The sequence below is a fragment of the Astatotilapia calliptera genome, chromosome 5, assembly GCF_900246225.1.
Source record: "Astatotilapia calliptera chromosome 5, fAstCal1.2, whole genome shotgun sequence".
Lineage (NCBI taxonomy): Eukaryota > Metazoa > Chordata > Actinopteri > Cichliformes > Cichlidae > Astatotilapia > Astatotilapia calliptera.
Genome location: NC_039306.1, coordinates 4,092,865 through 4,117,470, shown reverse-complemented (window position 1 = coordinate 4,117,470; position 24,606 = coordinate 4,092,865). Strand labels below are relative to the sequence as shown.

The 24,606-nt window shown below is 39.7% G+C and overlaps 1 protein-coding gene across 1 annotated transcript in view; it reads right to left on the bottom strand.

Moving 5' to 3' along the window:
- Positions 1-1,184: 1,184 nt before the first annotated feature.
- The window catches only part of LOC113021901 (protein phosphatase 1 regulatory subunit 1A-like), a 36,261-nt gene continuing 12,839 nt past the window's right edge, over positions 1,185-24,606 (bottom strand). The window contains exons 2-7 of the mRNA XM_026166731.1: positions 23,295-23,355; positions 12,098-12,135; positions 11,868-11,931; positions 9,801-9,983; positions 7,024-7,152; positions 1,185-3,893 (exon numbers count right to left, since the gene is read on the bottom strand). Coding sequence (XP_026022516.1) covers positions 3,823-3,893; positions 7,024-7,152; positions 9,801-9,983; positions 11,868-11,931; positions 12,098-12,135; positions 23,295-23,355 — 546 coding nt within the window. The 3' untranslated portion in view covers positions 1,185-3,822. The remainder of the gene's footprint in view (positions 3,894-7,023; positions 7,153-9,800; positions 9,984-11,867; positions 11,932-12,097; positions 12,136-23,294; positions 23,356-24,606) is intronic.

Here is a 24,606-nt window from a genome sequence, read left to right as displayed (position 1 = left end):
TCATACCATAGTTCCTTGGTTATTGCACCTCAAAAATAATGATAATGAATTAAAAAGTAATAATGCAAGTGAACTAAAGAGGCTCTTAGAATTTAAAAGGGAGAAATACTTTAAGGAATAAGTAGTAATAATAAATAATAAAGAGGTAGAGGCCGATGTTTGGTCAGCCAAAATTAACCATTATAAGATGGCAAAGCCCCTGCGACCCTGAAAAGCGGTAGCAAATGGATGGAAGATGGTAAAGCATGCATTCAAATTTAAAGTGTTCTCTGCTCTCCCAGCAAGAGGAGCTATAGAGCAAAGACTGCAATGGCCCAGGGGTAGTTCAGCTTCACAACCAGCTTCATATTTTAATGCTCGTCAGTGAAGCAGTTTGGAATTGCACCATCGCTTTTCTTCTTACAACAGATGGGAAAAAAATGTTTTTCTAATTTGAATCAGCTGATAGTCTTTAAATGAATAAATGCCACAACAACAACTGAAGACACAGCTCTGCTGCTTGTCAGTATGATTTGCATGATTTGAGCTTCCATCCCAACACCCACTTTGAATATAAAATGAATATAAATCCATCACACAGCAAGACAGTAATGACTGTTACACAAAGAGTCTTGTGTTAAAGAAAAAACTGTTCTGTAAGATATGGATATCCTTTCTATAATTCAGCTAAATTTTAGGTGCAACAGTGTAAATGTACATTACAAAATATTTTTTAAGTCTCTCTAACAGATAAAGTGCAATTGGGCTTTTATTCTGAAAGGATCCTTCACTATGTCCACCTCCAATCACAAAGGTGAAACGCTTTAACAGCTAAACTTGTTCACAGCAGTCTGTAAAGATACAGTATCCCATGCAGCTTAAACTGCTGCAGTGTTACAAAATGCATTTGTGAAATCTTGTCCTTTTATGAAAAATATATGTGCTTTTATGCTCTTGCTTCAGATTGCATTAAATTATTTAATAGCAGAGCGTCTATTTTTAGAGTAAAGTTAAAATCAGCTTTAGCTGAGCGCATGACCAATGATGCAACGATACGTGAAGACTTTAAGAATTCCTGCTAAAATGCATCTGGTTTTCTTTTTTTGACACTTGAATGGGCAAAGCTCTCCTGGTTCTTTGCATCTTCATGCTAACGCTGCTGATGAAGTTCATATAATCTTTCCTACAAAAAAAAGAAAACAATCACCAATTTAAACATTTTATTGTATCAAACAAATTTAGATTACAGATGTAATCATCAATCAAGTAAAACTAGAACAAAAAAAGTCCATGTTATTCAAGTAAAGTACACTACTACCATTCAAAAAACAAGTTTACCCATAAATACATTGCAGGAGAAAAACAAAGCTTGCGGAGGAATGTTTTACTGTTCTTCTTGTTCATCGTGGATAAAGTGACCATTGTTGGCAACTGAGTAACAAACGGCTGTTGCTGTGGCTGATTAATCTCCTAAAGTGACACTGAAACTTCAGATTTAGTTTTGTTCATTTATTCCATTTAGACATGTCAAGTATGATGTGAAGGTTATAGAAAGATTGTCACATGATGCCACTTCAGTGATACAAAGACAGATTACATGACAAATATTTAGTGTGCTGATGACTTTAAGATGTCTTTGTTACAAACTAGAACACAAATAAAATGCTGCAGTTTAAAAAAAAAGTGTTTAAATTTGTTGGGGTTTTTTGTACAAAATGAAGCACAGTAAGTACCTTGGGCGTAGACAACAAGTCACTGTGCATTCAGTGCCATGCAAGAGGGTGTTTCATGACCAGAATTTAAATTCCCAAGAACCATTCATGTGTCAAAAATGAGGGTGCAATTTACTCACTGAGGATGGATTCCTCCTTGTTAATCCTAAATATGCAAACGGAGCTTTAGAGACGATCGGTTGTACCCTGTTTATCAACTAGACATTTACAAGAAGGGTAATAGTCTAGTTATCAGTACATGCATTACTGTAAGCTGACATAGCTTTCTACTTCTTATTGAGTAACAATTGCTCACACAGGGTTTAAAGACTTAAAGACAGGCTTTCTCCCTCCCTTTATGCTAAAAAGAACTAAAATGACTTTGGGGAAAGGTCAGCGGTGCTTCTCTTCAGCTGTCTGCATGTGTGTGACTGACTGACAGGAGTTTGAATCTTAGCCACACAAATAACAAACTAAGTAAACATATCTGCCCTGTAGCCTTTAAGCTACAGGCAATCGTTAGCAGTGGCCCTGAAGCATAACCAGGGGAGTCAGAGTCAGACCAGCAGTTAGATGTGGTTTAATGTGCTGCACTTTAGCTTGCAGGTTGGTTTTTCTGTTTTCTCTCATTCAACAAGCAGTGCCTTCCTATTTGTATCGGGAGTAATTCTCTATTCTTAAAAATGAAAACAAAACCAGAATGACAGCTGTTACAGTATAATTAGTCTACTTTTCTGATGGCTGGACTGGTTTCTGACTGGATTTCTTTTTACATCTATTTACAGAGTCAATACCTGCAGGCTTGGGATGATGTTAAGGCTGCAGAAAAATATGTTTTCTGGGATTATTTGTGAATCATTTCATCTAGAAATGATCACATTAAAAATATTTCCAAGAAATGACATTATACGTTTTGTCTGTTTAGAACTGCAGAGCATGAAACTGCATCTACACAGAGCTCTGTGTGTGTAAAAGTTTGTTGGACGCAATCACTGCAACTGTGAGCGCAGAATGTATGAAAATAGACTTAAAGCATGAAAATAAACTTCTATAGATTGAATTTCAATTAATGCCCAGTGTGATTAACCTATGAGCGACTCTTCTGTCAGACATATGTGGGACAAATGTCTGAAGAAAATGTCTGAAATGTGCTCTGTGTAGACACAGTTCAAGGCTGTGGTTACCAAACTTTCTGGCACGCCCGCCTTCAGAAGTCGAGCAAGGATGACAGCTCAACAAAATACAGATCAACGGTCATTAGCCTCTTTTTAAATTTTTCAGTCAGTTTAGTTTCACCTTATTTTGTAACTTTGGTAATCACAGCCACCCACACACCGTGCTTGTCTGCCCCACCAGGCAGGCTCGACAGTTTGAGACCCACTGGAGCCAAAGGAAATCATAATTATGATCAAAAATGGCTTTCTAGTTTCTTCCATGTGTTTAATCGACTAATTATTAATAATATAAATAAAATTGCAGTTGGCCTTAAAAATATTTGTAAATATCAACCGAGTTGTTCAAAAATCCAAATATAGGTTTACTATAAAATATCAATAAACCCACATTTATTTCTGTCTTTTCTGGTTGCTCATACGAGGCGGCATTTGAATTTAAATCGAAGGTTTTGTCTCTGGTTACTTACAAGGTTCTGATGCTATTTTATTGCTACGAGATGGAACAATAAATGTTGAATTCATGGCACGTATAAATTGATTGAAAATGTCTACATTGATTGCAAATAAAATATTTGTTGTCTTTGATAAATCAACGGGATATTAAACCTGTGACAGATTATGATAATATATGTGTGAGTAAGACATGAAAGCTTGTCCCATTAACCAGATAATAAATCCCAGTTGGGGGATACAATAGGCTAGTTTTAATTTAGTGCGGGGGGAGCTTTAACAAAAACAAACATAATTATAACAACTGTCTCTCTACACAAGATTTGTGACACAAAATAAATGTAGAAACTTTTGTTTTTTTTCTCAAGGTGGTAACTAAGGCCTGGCCGTAGAGGAATATTGAAGCCCTGATGTTTTGAAAAAGTGAATCTGCAGACACAATCTTCTGTCATTGTGTAGGGCTGACTGAGCAGACTGAGCAGCATTGTGTTGCACAGAGGACTGCTCTATTTCTCTGTCTTCAGGCTGCATTTCTTTGTCTTCTCCTCTGCCGGCTGACTCACTCCTGCTTTTGTTTCTGCAGAAATATAGACAGAGACATAAAAGAGTGAGAGAAGAGGCTGGAGGCTGACGCTGGAGATTTTAATGGACTTGTGCAAATAAACAATAAATATTTACAGCTTATTTAGTATTTCTCCAATTTTTTTCTTTTTGCTGCTGTGCTTTTTTTTTGGGGGGGGGGGGGGGTTTGCATATGAACAATAAGGTAAGCGCGTAATCAACATATTGCTACATAAACATTACATGCATTTAGCTTTTTATTGAGTACTATGGGCATTAGTAAATTTATTATTTTATTAAAGCTTCCAGAATCACTGGGTGTTCACATGAGTACATGTCAGAAGTAGCAGATACCAGATGAAGCCTGAATTTAAACCTCTGGCGTGGGATCAATAAAATCAGGGGTTACCCTGATTCTGTCATATTCTCTATTTGCTGTCATCCCTCTAAACCTTCTGCCTGTTAAAACGAGATGATAAATGAAACAACAAACCCAAAGCATGTTTTGGAAAGCACAGGTGTGTTGATGATGCTCGATTTCCACTCAGGTGAAGTATTCAGCTGAACCAGGATAAAGCCCAGACCTGCATCTCTCTCTCTCACTCTGGCTATCTGTAGGTATCTGCACACTCATTGCTAATTTAGTATATGGTTGTCAACATTATTTTTTTTTGTCATGCTAAAATAAATAGCTAAAAATAACAGTCTCTTTCTCTGAGCTGAGTTCGGCTTTTGTCTGATATTTGAAGACTGAGTAGTGAAAAACTGAAGTGCAGTGTTGGGGAGTAAATGGTAAATGGCCTGTATTTGTATAGCGCTTCACTAGTCCCCAAGGACCCCAAAGCGCTTTACACATTCAGTCATCCACCCATTCACACACACATTCACACACTGGTGATGGCAAGCTACATTGTAGCCACAGCCACCCTGGGGCGCACTGACAGAGGCGAGGCTGCCGGACACTGGCGCCACCGGGCCCTCTGACCACCACCAGTGGGCAACGGGTGAAGTGAGTAACTGCATTTCGTTAAAGTTACCATTTAAATAGGTGATAATTAGAATACAGCTACTTTGTTGAAATAAATGGATTACACAACAGTCATTTCCAGTTTCATATGTTAGGCTATCCACACTCTAATTTTAGTAATTCCACGCATTGCCAGAAACCCAAACAAACGGTTCTAATGTAACAACGTCCTGCTAATTTTGGTGGCGTCAGTTAAACAATGGACCCGGAGCCAGCACAACAGAGGCAGCACTGCATGGGCAGGAATTCATTTCTTGTTTGGCAATTCCGACACCACTTCACATTTAAAGAAGAAAGGAATGGGGGAATATGACTGTGCAATGCAAACTCTGTTTGCCAGCAACCAAGCTGCTCTCAGCATCAAACCCAAAGAAACATCTGGAAGTCAGTTCTTTTTAAAAAACAAATGTTAGCCTACTGCAACTACCTGTAGCTGAGGTAGCTACCTGGGTTATGTGCCACTTCAGTACCTTCGATCTACTATTGCTGTGTGATTTATTACTATTACTGAAGGCTACTCGCGATATACCAAGTAATCCAAAGTATTCACAGTATGTTGCTCACATTGAGTAACTTAACAGAATACATTACAAATTACATTTTGGTGCATGTATTCTGTAATCTGTAGTGAATGCATTTAAAACGTAACCTTCCCAACACTGCTGAAGTGACATCATACCTGGAGGGTATGTCCATCGTTTATATACAGTGTTTGGCATTTCACTGTCATGGTTTATAATATTGGAACACTTAAGGAAGTGAAGCATCATTAATTTTACTTGTGCTTTCCTTACTGTGACAGGTCAAAATGTGTGCTGTGAAAGATTTACAAGATGGAAAGCAGAGAGAGGAGACAGACTTGTTAACCAGCTGATAGTGGAGCTGGAACAGGTGTGCTGAATCTCTCTGATGACCCAAGACTTCACACCATGCATGGATGAATCAGATTGGGTTTTCACGACCCTAAACTGTGCTTCTCCAAACATAGCTCATTAAATGTAACTATGTAGTTGAGCTAAGATTTGTATTACTCCGCATCCATGAGGCCCACACTGTCGCTCAAAATCCAAATGTGTGAGAAATTAAGTCAAGTGAGTCAACCAGCCAAGTGGTGTGTTACCTGCAATGGTGAACTTGTAGTCACAGGTTTCCCTTTGCTCACATGACACTTACTACAGTTGAAATCAATGAGCAGCATTTGTATCATCCTATCAAATGATCAGTAGCCAGGAGTGAGCTGTGTTTGTCTCAGCATGTGAAATATGATTAAAAAAATTTATATGAATTTTAAAAGTGCAAGACTGGAGAGATGTTGGGCTTATTTCAGCTGTGGGTTCACTAATAAGACCATCAATGCCTCATGAAAGATTTTAGGACTCACAGCAAGTCATAGAAAAGAAATGGTAAATGGCCTGCATTTGTATAGCGCTTTTCTAGTCCATAGGACCCCAAAGCGCTTTACACTACATTCAGTCATCCACCCATTCACACACACATTCACACACTGGCGATAGCAAGCCACATTGTAGCCACAGCTGCCCTGGGGCGCACTGACAGAGGCGAGGCTGCCGGACACAGGCGCCACCGGGCCCTCTGACCACCACCAGTAGGCAAACACGGGGTTAGTATCTTGCCCAAGGATATTTGGCATGCAGCCAGGATGCAGCCTGGGATCGAACCACCGACCTTCTGATTAGTGGCTGACCTGCTCTGCCACCTGAGCTACAGCCACCCCAGTAATAATACATTTCAGCGAGAAAGAAAGAATGAAATACAGAAAGGGGAAAAAAGACAAGCTCTACATGCTCCATTTGCACCATATGCCAGTATTAGCTCTCCTCCTGCCCCCTTTTCCCAAACCTGATTTTTCCACTCGTGTGTGTACCTTCCTCTCAGGGTATTTCAGCCATGTCGGTGCTCTGTGAAATGGGGATCAAAGCCACTTCACAGATGTTTGTTGACGAGCCATGATTATATGACAGCAAGCCAAAGCTGTTTCGCAGTTTAACAAATTTAAATAAATCCTGCCGGCTGCGTGGAGGATGAGGAGTCCCCTGAGGAAAAGACCACGTTGGAGACATTTTCTTCAAAAAGCAAGGCTCTAATGACAGTTATGTACCTGCTTGTGCATTGTTTTGTTGCGATGAGGGATCTGCTACACTGGCAACACTGAAGCAATCCTCTTTCTCCTTGGTGAGGGGACACTCGAGCCCACCGGCAGCCTCTAATAGACTCTCCCTCGAGAACTCTGCAGAGGGCAGAAAGACGAATGGTAAACAAGATGGAATGGAAGTTCAAACTGAGTTGAAAAGGATGAAGATGTTTTCGTTATTTCAACTAGTCTCATCAACAATTGCACCTGAAGTGTCCAGTTGGTGATCTTTGAGCAAAGCTGCCAACAACTGATGTTAATAATCATTCATTTATTTCCCCTATCTTGCTGTTAACTCCTTTCACCCGGACTGAGGCCTTAATCTGCAGCTCATCTATAAGGTGAATAATGCAAAAAGATTAAAAAAAATGTCAGTGTAAAGCTTTTGAAGCTTTTACACCACAAACACATCTGTGTTACAGCGGATTTAAAAAAATGGCCCTGTGCTATTACAGCTTCAGAAAAAAAAGAGTCTTGTCCACTCATGATGCATTAGTCCCGGCCAATTACTAAAGTGTACACAGTGTATGCCGTGACCTTGTATCCACCTTCCATTACACTGAACTGTTATCCCTGACCCCGAAAAACTCACCTCTGGTTTTGTCATCAGACAAAAGCAAAGCCAGGAGATTTTTTTTTTTTAAAGGAGAGTCAACATTAGTACTGAATATTACAACAATCTGACAAAATATCAAAACCAAACTACCTGGGTACGGCTAATGGTTTCTGCAGTGAAACCCTGTATTTGGTGAGGTTTCACTGGAGGCTGAAAAAGTTAATTCCTAATGGAGCCTTGGGGAGCACCCTGACCTATTTAATTTTTTTGGTGCTGTTTGTTTTGGCTCTAAAAAGGGCCTCAAGGACAGCCGGGCTGCTCTTTGATAATGCAGAGAAAGTGTTTCCTTATCTGGACAGCAAAGTGAACCGAGAACAGAGATGGTTATAAGACGTTTTCTTTTTATCAAATCATTTTAAATGATTTGTTGCATGATGTGTCAACATAATTACAGTATGTCATCAAAATAACATAAAAGTTAAAATATACTAATTATGTTAAGCTAACTATATTATTTGTACTAGATATTTCCTGTTTTATTCCATCTAGTCTATCATGCTAAACTAAACAAGCAGCTAGCTAAATTTTTATTGATGATACTGAGACAAATGTGGTTTCTTCACATCGTGACAAGGAAACGAACAATTCTTTTAAATTCTGACTTTTTTTTAAAGCATATTTCCTCATATTCTCCCATTTTTATCTGATGCCTTTGTTTCACGTCTACCCTCCCCCTTTTCTCCTGATCCATCATCGATTTACATACATTCCTTACAGACATCTTAATGTTTCTTGCCTCATTTTCTTCTTTACTTTTATCCCTTTTCCCCTTATCGAACACCCCAGGGTCATATTAATGTGCTGTGTTTGTTATTTCCAGTATTTTCAGCTTTTTATGATGCCACACGGCATGGCCTTCCATCTTCTCCTTCCACTTTAGGACCTTCATACTGCTTCATAACCATCTTTTCATTCGTTTCTATACCCTTTCCCCCCGCAGTCACCCCTCAGGCTTTATTCATAAATTAATTTATGTTTTGTAAGCAATATTTATTCCCCCTTATGCTGCACTGACTGACTGAGATACAAAAATCAAAAGCAACCAAGCAGATTTACACAAGTATTATATTCATGTCCAAATAAGGGAGAGGAAGTAGAAGTTGAGTTGGTTACAAATAGAAGGTGAGTAGTTTGTTTCCCAGTTCTTCCAGTCTGCATGAAGAAATGTTCAGAACCCCAAATTGTCTCTGTTGCATCCGTCAGAGTGTGAGCGTAATAACTGAAAGTAATTAAAGGCATTTTAACAACAAAACATTGTATGACTGTGAGTGTGAATGTAAGTATTTTGATTGCCGTCCACTACATCACAGGGTTTTATAAAATCTCGTTAGATAATTAATTGAAATAATTGCTGAAATCCGAAGAGAACAAATATTTTACAAAAAACAGGAAAAGAGGAAATGTTTATGCTCATCCATCAAAAATCTTAGCGCCTCTCAGAAATATGCTCTTGTGCCCTTTGGAGGAGTTTGATTTGCAGGGTTGGGAAGCACAGGATTGAAAAACAGCAAAGGCACTGAGGCCGAGCAATATTCAGCTAACAATCCTCATAGGGTGCACAATTATAGCTGCTTTTCCACGCCTATAGCTGCCACTCAAAGCTGTTTTGCAGAACACGTTTTCATTCTGTCACTTTGTCAATGTCATGTCTGTTGGTATTGGTGAGTTCTTTGTTCTGCAGCTGAGGGATCTCTCTGCGGCTCTCTGAGCTTCAGGCTTTTCAATGCATGCAGACGGAGGGGTGGATCATTCTGTCCGATGTAATGATGGAAATGATGATTGCTTGTCGCTAAGCATGACGGTATGTAATGTAGGTAGTAGTAGAGGGTACTTTTTACCCGTTATTTGCAAATAACTCCTACCTACTGAAATCCACTATCACTCCAAAATATGATTTGATAGGTTGTAGAGGTAGATAAATATTCACTCATGACCATATTCACTGAAGATTATCTTAAGGGAAAATCAACATAAACACAGAAATACGGTAGGTCTCAGTGGACCAAGTGTTGAGTGTTAGTCTTTGTGCCTAAATTAGTACTGTAGCAGATTTTAAGGATGCATCTGTTGCTGAATAAGCAGCTGCAAGCACACAAATTAAATCCTACTTGACAGCCTCCGCACATACCCTCCATTTGGCAACGCAGTTTCTCAAAGGCCTCTGCAGTGGCCTCATCGTCGTGGGGGAGCTCCTCTCCCGTGGGCACAGAGTCGGGGCTGGGCCGGTCTGACAGGCAGCTCTCTGAGGAGCATTCGTCTCCAGCTCCCTGCTGCTGCCTGTACAGGTGGTGCTCTACCAGGAACTGTAGCTCTGGGAGGTAACAGAAGAGGTAAAAGAAAAGCAGGGAAGAGAAGACGAAAATGACAAGAGGTTAGATAAGTGGAAGAGCTATCTTGCAAAGGAAGAGGAGGTGGGTTTGTAGGAATATTGAAGTTAAAGGGTAAATTTAAAGTGCAAAAAAAAATCACTAGGGAGGTGAGAGTAAGGAAAGAAAGAGGTGTGAGATGAAGGCAGCCAATGGGAGAAAAGATGGGTCATGAATAGCACAAAGGTAACAGAAATGAAGGGAAGTGTAGGTGGAAAACATATTGTGGGTTAAGAATCTAATAAACTGGCAACATTTAATTAACCCCCTGCACAGTTTGGAGTGACAGGGCAGGTAAAGACACATCAGAGTTTGGATATGAATTCTTTAATCGCTGTCTCCGGCCTCCTCCATCTGTGGTTTATTAGTTTTAATCCCCTTGTAGTAGGAAACTAAAGCACACTGATTATCTCCTCTGCAAGAACTGACTCATCACACTCAGAGCATGCAGTTTAGCTGTAAAACTAATTGAAAAGGAAATATCCTAGAGCTTCCTATTTCTTTTATCTCGTCTTTAATGTTCTCTTGATTCACTTTTCGTAAACGCTCCATGTTATTGCACGTACTTTGCATAAAACCATTTACATGTTGTGTTTGTATGTAAGCTGAATTGGTCTCTTAAAAATGGATTTGCATTAAATTGCTGGGTCCAAGTACCCCAAAAAAGTAGAAATAAAGATAAATAAATAATTTGCCTGTTTCATGTGGTGCAGGACCTTAATCTCAAAATTAGAGACCCACTTTTTAAACTGAAAACATAAAAACTGGGACGAATTCTCATAAGATAATGGGAAAATGAATGAGTGTTGGATTGAGTGCCGACCGGGTCCACATATAACACTCAACACCAATAACAACATGTCATCAACTTAAATGAGAACACCTGGACTTCCACTGGATGTTTTTATTTGGGTAACGTTTGGATTTGATTCCTTTAACAAAAACTACTTCTATAACAATTTTAATGTTGAGAGGTTTAAATGTGGAGTGATCCGGCTAACACTGGCAAGCCACCCTCTTAGCGAATAGAAATCTTTCATTTTGTGCCAAAAATTTACTTTTTTGAACTAATGCACTTACTGTATGTATGAGGCGTCAGCTAGTTAGTTTATTTTTTTTATCTTGGTGTTCCATCAGCTTTTTGCTGAGCAATATATAAAAAAAAAAAAACCCTTAATACTAACTAATATACTGCAATAGTTTTCGATTTCAATTGGATTCAGTGCTACTTATATAGCACCAAATCACAACAAGAGTCACCTCAAGGTGCTTTATATTGTAAGGTAGACCCTACATTAATACATACAGAGAAAAACCCAACAATCATGTGACCCCCTATGAGCAACCACTGTGGCAACAGTGGGAAGGAAAAACTCCCTTTTAACAGGAAGAAACCCCCAGCAGAACCAGGCTCAGGGAGGGGCGGGGCCTGTTGCGACTGGTTGGGGTGAGAGAAGGAAGACAGGTTTTGGTTGCAACAATATTTTTCTGTGTGGTAATGAATAGTGTTAGTCATAAAGAGCCGATTTATGATCAGTTGGTGTTTTATCAAAAGAGCACACAACAATTTAACAGAGATTACACAGAGTACTGGTTTATGGTACTTATTATCATTTTGACTTGAGCAGCTTACTAACCTTCTTCTTCAGTCATTACCACAGTCTTCACTGTCTTACAGTAAAGTAGTGACAGAGTATAAAGCATTGTCCTCCAAAGCCAAATGTGACTTTTGCATTTGTTTCTCAAGCACCAAAAGTGTGCTATAATACTTAAAGTACCAGCATCACAGTTACTGTAGTATTGATGGCAATGCTTATAAAATAACTCACCTTTCATTGTAGGCGTTCCCTTTTGCCCTTTTCGCCGTTGCCGAGGAGAGTTCAACAAGGCTGCCTGTGAAATATCAGCGCTGCGCGTCAGCTGGGCAGAGAGCTCTTAGATTGAAGATATTACTATAACATAGAACTAGCTTAAAATTGAAACCCAGAATTCACATAATTTCATTTTCGTAATCTTGTTACAACAAAATCAAACTTTAATAGACAAGAAACTAGATTACCTTGTACAGCTGATTTGGGAGACGATCTTCATCAATTTCTATGAGAAAGCAAACAATAGAATAAGTACAGGATTAAATTATGAAAAGGCAGACACACACACACACACACACACACACACACACACACACACACACACACACACACACACTTGATAACTGCACAGAAAGTTTCCACGTATTTCACAGTCTGATTTTAACAGCTTATTCTTCAGTGTGAGAGCACTGTCGCTGGAGCACTTGTGTGTTTGAACAGTGTGGAGCACAGTGGATATATGGTGACCTCCAGCCAGATGGTTATCTGACACGCTGTAACCACAAGCACTGCAATATGGTTTGCTTCATTTTTATCCAGAATTGTTGGTCATAATGTTTTATTTTTCATCATATGTCTGAAGGATTCTTTTTATGATCCACTTACATCTTTCACATAGACCCTTGTATATGCTCAACAGCTGTTCTCAGATACACACCTAAGCACGTGCAACACTCTTAAAGGGAAGTAAATATACATCATACTGTGGTGCACTCTTGAGCAGAGCTTAGTTTGACTGCAATTATTCACATATTATATAGATGCATAAAATTCTTAAGAATTTTAAAATGTTCATATAAAGTATAAAACTTTTACAGCGAGGGAAAGAATCTAAAAGACTAGGCTACAGCTGCCTGAAACACTGAAATATTCTTTATTTGTTGTTAAGCTAATTTAGTTTGATGAAACTTGTGTGCTTGTACTGAAATTACATTTTAAAAGCAAGATTTTTACTTCTAGTTAATCACTTACAGAGTTTTATAGCACTGTTTATTTGAATACAGTTTTTAGTTAGCAGTAGAGGACAGGTCCAGCACAATATGAAGTATGAATTCTGAAGCTCACCGGATGAAGAAAAACTCAATAAAAAATCAATATATGAAACACGGCTCTGTTCGAAACAATGAAGAACCGAGAAGGAAAGAAAATACAGCTCACCAGAGTACAGTGAAACCATTAACCGGGATCAATAGCGAGCGTTTTGAACTTGGATCCAAATCAACGTTTTACAGCTTTAAACTTTTTTTTTCTAGGACACCACCTTGTTGCTTGGCAACCTATGCATCCCCAGGCATTGGGAAGGCACTGTGTGTGCACCAAAATATTCCCACTAAAAAGTATGTGCTAGACTGTTGAAAAATGCCACTGATGTGCTTGTTTCTTTTTTCATCATCGCTCTCTCTCTGTCTCTCTTCACCACACACATGCATGGGGGTGTAAGAAACACGGTATAAAAGCCAATAAATGTCATTTAAAAAAAAGATTCATCCCCGTGAAGCCGAATCCTATTAACACAGCATCCCAGGAGTTTTAGAAGGTTCATATGACATTATGGATGTTTTTCATATTAACTTGTGGGCTCTCCTTTACGTCTCTGGATCATGTTTGATAAAACAGTCTGAAATTATCAGTGAAAAAATACGTGTATTCTATGTTTCTTGAGCAGCACTAAAACCTCTCACTGTGTTTGCTATGAGAGGCTGCAAATATTATCATTAGAGTAAATATGTCCTGCAATCCTCAATATGATAAACTGAAGAAAGTGGCTGGATGCACGGTTGTGAAAATATATGTTAAAAGGTGGTCTTGTAGAATTTTTCACATTAAAAGCTTGATAAAGTTGATATATGATAAAGTTGCCTCAGTAAGAGGCTATGGCCTTATTTCTATGTAGAGTGTAAACCATTAACTATCATTAGCCAGAAAAACAACAAAACAATATCCATACTCGCTGTAACACCTGTGGCTCAGGTGGTGGAATTGGAAGGTGGGTGGATTGAGCCCACAGTGTTATGCAGTCTGAATGCTGAAGTATTCTTAAGATACTGAACCCCATATTGCATCGTGTGTGTGTGTGTGTGTGTGTGTGTGTGTGTGTGTGTGTGTGTGTGTGTGTGTGTGTGTGTGTGTGTGTGTGTGAAATGAAATAGATAAAAGTGCTGCATGAATGTGATTGTGGTTGGGTGAATAAGACTTGCTAGGGTATACAGAAGGCTGGGGGGAAATGGTCCCCTGCATCCTTGACCCTAATTAAAAACTTGCTTATGTTTATGTTCAAATTCCTATTACTTACAATATATTGTTTATTTTTTTAAATATGGTCCCCAGAAGGACAGTTAAGCTAATTTTGCTTTAGTGCAAGCCTTACCCTAACAGTGACGCAACCCTCGTCAGATTCATGTGCTCGTAACATCTGATTGCATAACAGCTAAAATAATATATACCAGTCTTGTTATCTTGTTGTTTACTCAAATAACAATCATTTCAGTTTTATGATGTGAAATATAGACATGTTGCAAAATTATTGTGACGTTCAGTAGACGTAAAGAAAAAAAAGACGGTCGCCTGGCAAAATACAACCGCTTCAGTGGACCAAAATTGTGCGTCCAAAAATGAAGTATAAAAGATGTCACTCTGACATCACCTCAAGCAGCAGGATACTATTTGACATTTTAGACTGCAGCCCAAAATGTATTTGTGGTTATCTTAGTTTTTCTTAGGTTTTATGATGATTTAAGTTAGTATTTGGGATAAGCACAAGTTTTAAAATGTTTAATTAAATCAAACAGCACAACTATTAAAATGTGTAGCAGTAGAAAAGCTAAAAAATAACTTGGGTAAAACAGAAAAATTGTTCACATGGCTGATATTCAGATTGTTTTGTCTCGTGTTGGGCCCATCTGTGATGCAGAATGAGAGAAAAGGCCAATAAAAAAAGCCTTTTCAGCACTGATGAGTCTATCACTGCAGCTCCCAGCTGACTGTCTGACACGACGCCAGATGAGAACAGAGAGGGTCTTCTGCCTCCACTTTACTCTGCCAAGCCGCTCCAATTTAGCTATGCACTGCTGGTGTCTGTTTGAAGCTGGCCTGGTATATCTGATAAAGAAAAAGCAGCCTTGCAATAAATGAAAAAGAAACACTGTTCTCACACTTTGCATCTGAAAGGCTTGTTTTTCTGTGTTCGTGTTGCAGTTTGTTACTGTTGGTTACAGAGAAGATGGGAGGTGAAGTCTTTGGTTTGTGGACAAATAATAATTGCCTGCTTTTAATTTTAAAGGCAACATTGTTCCTCCTCCTACACTCAATCCCCAACAAACCAGCAGCCACTTAATGCATAAGGCAGATATCAGCAGTTTAAACTCGAACAACCGTATAATGTTGAAATGAAAAAAAGGCTTAAGGGCTGGAAGTCTGTGTCTAAAGACTGATCAGAAAAGTGTCTTTCCTCTTGCATATAACAGAAAACCCACTTTATTATTAATAGTATGTGCATTTTAATCAGCGCACACACCCACGCGCCATTCTTTTTTGTTATGCTTTGTTTTGTTTTAATATGCTTATTTGTATTCTTGTCAGTAGTCACTTGGCTTAGGTACAAAGATTCAGTCTTGCCTAAAGCTGTTGTTTTTAGGCCTGCACCTAAAAACAGCACAACACAAAACTTCCTGACGCCTTTTGGATTTAACATAAACACAACAATCACGCTGTTTTTAACATCCATGGCATTAAAATAGAGTGTAACATAAATACGTTCTTTTACTTTGTGCACAAAGTGGTAGGTCTGTGAAGAGTGTGCTATTTAGTTTGTCTTATTCTTAGTGAAACATGGTCTGTATGTGTAATATTCAGAAGACTACACATATATATGATTATATCATATCATATCATGTTGGAAATTCCTACTAGTTTTAAATGTGCCAAAGTGTGTCAGGTGCCAGGATCCACTCCTACAAAGACAAGCTGCTGCTGCTTGTGCTCATGTTATGTGGTTAAAGTATTTCATATATAAGAGTTCCATAAGTGACGCTGCTCTTTTGCATTTGGAGAAATGTGAACGCATTTTTAAAAACTAGTGCAACAAGCAATTAAAACCTTGATTCCTTAATTAAAGAGCACTAATATCAGAGCTGCCATAGTCAGTAGATATTTATGGAGCTGTGATATACCATTTGTGCATACTGCAATATTCAATAAATAATATGTGATGAGATTTTTGGGCCACCACTGGGTTTGAGATACGGTAGAAAAATCTCTCATAGACTTTCAATATGGTAATCAGCATGTAATTTCAGATGCAGCCATTATGGCAAAGTTTAATTTACTGTAATGAATCAAATATTTCTTTTTCATTTCACTCAGCTCTCCTCGTCTCACCCTAAGAGTAAGTAAAGCTCTTCTTCAGAGAAAGCTGTAGTGAAATTCACCACTCGCTTGTAATAAATTCAGTTTCCTCATTATTTAGCCTGCAGTCTGCGTCCCAGTTATGTATAGCTGTTCCTCTGATGTGCTTTTGGGGTTCACAGTGCACAGGACAGAGCAATCTGCAGCACATTAAATAATGCAGGAATCCGTGTGATGTGGGGCACAGCAATTCTGCACCAGCACAGCTCCTCTCCCTCATCGTCATGTGTGCTCCCCATCCCCCTTTCCGTTGCACATCCGTGTTCTGTCTCACACACGTACAACTGTCTCGGGCTCTGATTACATGTCAGTCTTTGCCGCTGCTAGTGAGGATCACAGGTAGCATAAAAGACAAAGGTAGCTTGTGGGGCTGGAAAGTAAAGCCAATGGATAAATGCCTTAAGCCTGCCTGATTTTTAATGGCCAGCAGGGGGTGAATCCTTTGGTTACAAAAAATCAAATAAAATCAAATAAAATTGGAGTGCTTAAAAGTTTATGGGAAAGCAGCCAGCAGCTATGTTATGTTTATAAAATAAAAGCATCAATAGAGTTCAAAAAGAAGATTATCCAGGGTATTCTAATGCTTTTAAGCCAGTGAGCCTGCTGAGCTCTCAAAGTCACTTCTTGCTCTTTACATGCTGTTTTGAAACATCAAGAGGCCAACAGCTAAAACAGCTCCAGTCGAGATGTCACGATTCAGTTTCACTAACCAATCGCCAATTTTACGGTGGCTGGTTTTTTACTGCCTGTGGTCAATACTGGTACCCAGTTTTTTCTGCAAAAAAAAGAATGAAAAATATATATTTGTCACTATCTGATTTCTATATTTTTACATTATAAATAAAGATAAATAGAATACACTTTATAATTCCCTGAGGCAAAGTTATCAATCTCTCTGCTCAGTTAGATCTCAGTAATGGTTTTCAAAGAGGTGTGAAAGGAACACTAGTGATCTACAAACCACAGCAAGGAGCCATGACAATAATTTGCTATAAATTATTATTATAATAAAATCATAGTGTAGAAATTAAAAGTGTGTACTTATAAATGGGCACCATTGTGACAATAACACTACCTGTATGAGGCATGTAGTGCAACAGTGTCTTAGCAGTGTGCCTCCCAAGATGTGTCTGAGTAAAAAACTGTCACCGTGTATCTGTCAGGAAATCACTCACGTCTCGCTGGTACAAAAAAAACTATTCCTGCAGACCAGCTTAGCAAGCTAACTGTGCTTTACTAAGGGCTATTTGAGTCATTCCTCATTTTAAGTGACACTAAGGCAAAACAAGGTAAATCCATATTATGGGATAAGTGGAAAACTTCTCTCCTGTACGATTCTGTGGAACCTAAGAGACCTTTTGGTCTCTAGTACGTTTAATAAGTTTAGAAAGAAAAAAAAATGTTTAAAAGACATTTAAAATCAGAAGCCTGCAGTCAGTATCATCTTTTTCTATCAGGGATCAGCACAGCGGCTCATCTGCCTCCATCTCCAGCTCCACCTCCTGTCTTTTTGTTAGTGCCACCATCTCCAAACCATACATCATAGCAGCTCTCTTGTAAACCTTCCCTTTCGCTCTTGCTCTTGTCTTTCTGTCACAAATCACCCCTGACACTCATTTCCACCCACTCCGCCCTTCCTGCACTCCTTTCTTCACCTCTGCTGTGTACTGTTCATTGCTTTGGATGGCTGACCCCAGGTGTATCAGCTCATACACCTTCACTACCTCTAATACCTGCGACTTAACCTTTCCACCCGTCTCCCCTCATTCACACATACATATTCTCTCTTTTTCCTTCAGTCCCTGGAATCAGTATAATAAATATAAATGTAAGTAAATTACACTTTTATGTTTTGTCCATGCTTATTCATCCTCCTATTCCTTTTTTTCTAAAATGACTTTGCCCGCTGCACTCCTCTGCACACCCTCTCGAGTTCCTTATTTTTCTTTTCTCGTCTCTGATCTATGAAGCTAAGGGGATTGTTGAGGTTTTGCTCCGCACTTTTATTCAGAGATCAAGGTTGACTTTGAGACTCTGCACATGCTCAGTGTCCAATTACTGACTCAAATAAATGCAGAGGCACATGCACTTGTGAGCACACTTTCACAGTGGTTTTCAGACACCAGGCATATCACAGGAAACACTTATTCTTAATCTGTCCAAATTAGACTGTTGTTCTTTGCAAGATAAAAAAGCAAAGACATGTCATCTTTCTGTGGTAAAATGCTTTGATATGAAGAAAATAATAGTTGTGTTCCCCGAATCGGTCCTCAGTGACGCAAAACACTTGTTTTTTTCTTACTCAGCAGGGAGTATAACCCTCAGTTTCCTCACCTAAAAATGACTGTTTCTGCCCCATTGCCTGCTGATCATCTGTTAATTCTGCAGTAGGTCACATTACACACTCACAGAACAAAGTAAAGCAGAGGAAGCAGGGAAGCATGACTCATATAACAGGATAACTCTCAGGAGGTCCAGTGTTGTGTTTGATCATTAGATCCCATGAGAGGACGCGCACCAGGCTGTTTTATCTTGCTTTGTTGCAGCAGGAAGATTCATTTGGTGCATGATAGAGTTTAGATGCAACGTCACAACAAGCAGGAGAAGATATCAGTGTGAAACATACAGTACTGTAATTGAGGTAATTTGACTGAGAGTGGGCCTGAATTAATTTTGCATCTCATAGTAAGATTTTCAGTGAAGAAGTGCTTTAAGGTAAGAATTACAGGTTTGGCTGTGAGCTGTGGGAGGTTAGGCATGTAGTTGTGATATCTGTGAAACTGCACAAACTCTATTTGTGCAGGTTTATTAACTCGTCACTTTTTTGAATAAGGGGACCCTTCATTACCATAACGGTAAAAAACAAAGAGACGAAAACACCTAAACCACCTTTCTCAAGGTGAAAAGTGGTTTCACCCAAAATAATGGAAATGGTACCTGACTGACCTTGAAGCCTTTATGTGCACACACTCGAGCAAAGATGAATGAGTCTGCTTACAAATGACCGAGTGGATCAGCAGTGCTGTTTTTTAAATTCTAAGACTGAATTCAGCCTTGAGTAAAAAATGCAGTTATCTACCATACCATACCATACCAACTTTATTTCTAAAGCACTTTAACATAAAACCAGGGTTTCACAAAGTGCTGTACATGTTAATAGCATACGTAAAGAAAATTAAAATGAGATACGATAAAATAAATAGATACAATAAATTAAAACATGTTAAAACAAATTGAGTCAACCCCTCTAATCAATGCCAAAGGCTTCAGCGAATAAATATGTTTTAAGAAGACTTTTAAATTCAGAGACAGAAGAGGCCTGCCTAACATGCAAGGGCAGATCATTCCACAACTTTGGAGCAGCTACAGCAAAAGCACGATCACCTTTAAATTTATACTTAGTTTTCGGTACCTTAAGGAGCTGCTGATTGGCGGACCTAAGGGAACGGGCAGGTGTATATGGTTGTAGTAGCTCCGAGAGGTAGGGGGGGGCCAGGCCATTAAGAGATTTAAAAGCAAATAAGAGAATTTTAAAAACAATCCTGAAATGTACAGGTAGCCAGTGGAGTGAAATTAAAATAGGGGTAATGTGCTCAAACTTTTTTGTTCCAGTTAAAAGACGTGCTGCAGCATTTTGCACAACCTGCAGGCGCCTAATGGACGCATCACTAATCCCAAAATAAAGTGCGTTACAATAATCCAGCCTAGAAGTAACAAAGGCATGGATTACTGTCTGAAAATGCTGTTTCGATAAGATAGGCTTTATTTTGGCTAATTCCCTCAAATGAAAAAAGCTAGATCTTACAACAGCTCTGACCTGGCTTTCAAGTTTAAGATTTGCCTCTATTTTAACTCCCAGATTAGTGATGACTGGTTTAACATACTGTGCCAGTGAACCAAGATCTATAATAGTGGCCTCAGAAGCGCCACCAAAAACCATCACTTCTGTTTTCTGTTCATTAAAATGTAAAAAGTTCAAAGCCATCCAAGTCCTTATTTCATCAAGGCATCTGAGCAGCGGGTCTACTGAGAAGCCATTTATCTTTTTAAGTGGGAAATAAATCTGGGAGTCATCGGCGTAGCAGTGGAAAGAAATCCCATGTTTCCTGAAAATAGACCCAAGGGGTAGGAGATATAGAGAGAAAAGAAGCGGGCCTAAAACTGAACCCTGTGGAACCCCACATTGAAGAGAAGCAGTAGAGGATACAAACTCCCCTAGTTTCACAGAGAACGTTCGCTCTGCCAAATAGGATCTGAGCCACTGCAGTGCGGTACTCCGCATACCCACCAACTGCTCTAAACGGGAAATTAAAATATTATGATCCACTGTATCAAAAGCAGCAGTTAAATCTAACAGCACAATAATAACACAGTCACCTGAGTCATTTGCCAAAAACACATCATTAAAAACTCTTAAAAGGGCAGATTCAGTACTATGTAAAGCTTTAAAACCAGATTGGAAAACTTCTAAAATACCGTGTTCTTCTAGGAAGGACATTAATTGCTTGTAAACTACCTTTTCAAGAATCTTTGAGATAAAAGGCAGTTTGGAAATAGGTCTGTAATTCGCAATAATATCAGGATCAAGAGCAGGTTTTTTGAGTAGAGGCTGAATCACTGCATGTTTGAGATTGACAGGTACAACACCAGAGGACAGACTACTATTTACAATGGATTGTACAGCTGATGCTATAGTGAGAAAAACCTCTTTGAAAAATCGAGGAGGGAGAGCATCATAAGGGGAACCTGAGGGCTTCATGTGAGCAACCAACTCCTGCAGGCAGAGCATGGAAACTGGCTCAAACCTGTCAAAGACAGCAGAACTAGGGACAGGGGTAGAAGGGTCGGGAACGGACTGGGAAGTCTGTGCTTTGACAGATAGCACTTTATCAATAAAAAAGTGTAGGAAGTTTTCACAAATTTCCTGAGAAGACTCGACACCAGCAGTCTGTGGAGCATGAAGGACCATGTCAATAGTCTTAAATAAGACATGAGGCTTACGACAGTTTGCCTGAATAATAGTAGCGAAATGTTTCCTCTTAGCATCTTTTACAGTTTTCTGGTAAGAATTCCAGTAATCTTGTAACATTTGGTATGACACCTGAAGTTGATCCTTCTTCCATTTACGTTCAGCTCTCCTGCACTTTCTTCTGGCAGCCCGGGTGTCTTCATTCAGCCAGGGTTCAGATTTGGCTTTAACTTGCTTAAGCTTAAAGGGGGCCACTGAATCTAAAGCAGTTTGGCAGACAGAATAAAACCACGTACTCAGCTCTTCTGTATCATTGCATATGAAATCAGGAAGGCCGCCGTTCTGATTAAAAGCAATAGAGAACTGTCCAGCAGAGGAAGGGTTAAAAATACGACAGCTCCTAGCAGCAACAGGAGGAAGATTAACTTTAGTACAAGGAAGGAAAACCTCAAACAGGACAGGCCTATGGTCTGACCATACAACATCACAAACCTCTAAGTTAGAGACAGGTAAATTGTGAGTTAAAACAAGATCCAACGTGTGCCCATATTTTTGTGTAGGCACAGACACAGGTTGCACAAGATCAAAAGAGTCAATAAGATTTAAAAAGTCCTTTGCCATTGGCTTGTCAGGGCAGCACACATGAATATTGAAGTCCCCAATAATAAGGACATGATCATATTTTGGCATAATTTCAGCCAACAGATCAGAAAAGTCATTTAAGAAGTTCTTATTGTATTTTGGGGGTCTGTAAACCACTGCACAGAGCACTGTGTGAGACCGACCTAGCTCAAACATGCTCAGTTCAAAGCTACTAGGTGAGGTTAATAATGGCAGTGGTTTACATTTATACTGCTTCTTAAAAACAACCGCTAGTCCTCCTCCTCTGCCTGATATTCGAGGAGAGTTTAAGAAGCAGCAGTCATCAGGTAAGAGATCTGTAAAAGCGCTGGACTCACCGGCCCTCAACCATGTCTCAGTTATACAGAGGAAATCCAGTCCTTGGGTCATAAATAAATCCCTTAAAATAAAAGTTTTATTACTCAGCGATCTAGTGTTCACCAATCCAATCCTGGTGGAGGTCAGCGTGTTCGTGGCTGACAGCGAGACCCGACGCAGCGGCCGCAGGTTCTGTAGGTTCGCACCGTGCCGACGAAGATGAGGGGAAATCTTTCGTGGCTGGGACATCTGATCCGAGCCAACAACGGGCACCAGCCAGGCATCGATGGGCTCCAGAGAGCACGGAGAAAAGGCATGACAAGGTACCGATCCACGTTCGTTCCAAAGAGCCGGAGAAGAGCGCACCAAGTACGCCTTAAGTTTCACGAGTAGACCGCTACGTTTGCCCCGGCGTCTGAAACGCTTTCGCCGTGAGGCTGGGGCCAGGGTCCGACAGAGGTTAGCTGGTATCCCAGACAGGAATGGAGGTAACGCCTTATGTCCATTATAAGTTGTATTGGTAAGATCACTGGCAACTGGTCGGAGGTCCAAAAGTTTTTGGCGATTGTACATTAAAAGAGAGTTGACTCTAGCAGTAAAAAACAACATAAGCAAACACAACAGAGGAAGAGCCAGACGGCGAGCCACACACACTGGCGCCAATTATCTCATAATTTTGAATGAGGTCACTCAAAAGGGCGCAAACAAAGACGACTCCGGCAGGTAAGCTGAGCCTTTCGGCAAAATGCTTAATTCCATTATGCGAATATAGTTGGGCTACTGTGCACACACCTGATAAGAGTCCTCTGTAATGTGAATGACTGCTGCTCACCTGTCATTTAGCACAATAAGGGATAAAATAGTTAGCAACACTTGTAAAAGCACAATATCAGCTCAGCTGCTTGCTGCTCAAACCATAGCTCTCAGAACTGTATGTATGTCTCTCCTGTGCTTAAAGAAAGCCAAATTCTGCTTTCTTAACAACCTGTCATTATGTCAGCCCACAGATAATGAACACAGAGTAAGTTGATACACAAGTGACAAATATAGTGTGCGTGTTTGGGTTTCCTTACCTGGTGATGATTGATCACTGGATGCCACTAAAGTGGCGGGCGTGGGTCTTCGTCTTCTGATCTGAAAAAGGTTGAGAAATCGACAATTTAAAGTGCGACTTTAATCTTTACTGGGCTGAAAAAAACCTTGAGATCTTTGATGTTCTCACAAATTTTAAAAAAGAATTAACTGGTACATAATAACTCAGGCATTTATGCTTTACGTTATCACAGCCACACCCATCAATTTTTATGCTTTTTTTTTCTACCCATCAAAATGCTAAGCAACACTACAGCAATTTCTCATATTTTATCAACTAACCAATGAGGAAGAGTCTAGACTTGTTTGCCCGATGATCAATTCAGTATCCTTGTTCTCTGCATGATGCTGTCAGACCAGCCTGGACCTTTGTGTTTGGTAGTTAAACACTCTGAAGATGCCTGAGCTGAACAACAGCAATCCTGCAGTGCTGAGCATTGAGAGCAGCAGGGCAGCATGCCGCCTCCTACTAGCTTCTTCTACCACTGTGGACTGTGCTAGAGACCATTCTGGGACAAAATATTAAAGTACATGCATTTTGTATTTCTGTATGAAACACACTGACTTTACACTTTATTAGCTACAGCTTACTAATATTGTGTTGGACCCCTTTTGTCCTCAAAGCTGCTTTCACCTTAAAAACAATGTGCCTGAAACATTCCTCAGAGATTTTGGTCCATATCGACATGACAGCATCAAACAGTTGCTGCAGATTTGTTAGCTGCACATCCATGATGCCCATCATGTTCCACCACATCCTAAAGGTGCTCTATTGGATTGAAATCTAGTGACTGTGGAGGCACATTATCCCAATAAAGGAACCATCAGAACAAGCGGTACTAAGGGCCACTAAATGTGCAAGTAAATATCCTCTATACCAGGGGTGTGCAACTCCAGGCCTTGAGTGCTGATGTCCTTCAGGTTTTAGATATCACCCTGGGTCAGCACACCTGAATCAAATGATTAGTTTATTACCAGGCCTCCGGAGAACTTCACAACATGTTCAGGAGGTAATTTAGCCATTTGAATCAGCTGTATTGGATCAAGGACGCATCTAAAACCTCCAGCACTTGAGGCCTGGAGTTGCCTAACCCTGCTCTACTGTTACACCACTGCCTAAACAGGTGATTCAAGCCAAGCTTTCATGTTGTAAATTTGAAACTCATCAGATCAGGGAATGCTTTTCCAGTATTTTATCCTCTAGTATTGGTGAGCAGGTGAAAAATGTAGCATGTAGGTTGTAATGAGTGGTTGTTTGAATTAGTGTTGCCTTCCTATCAGCTCATAGCAGTC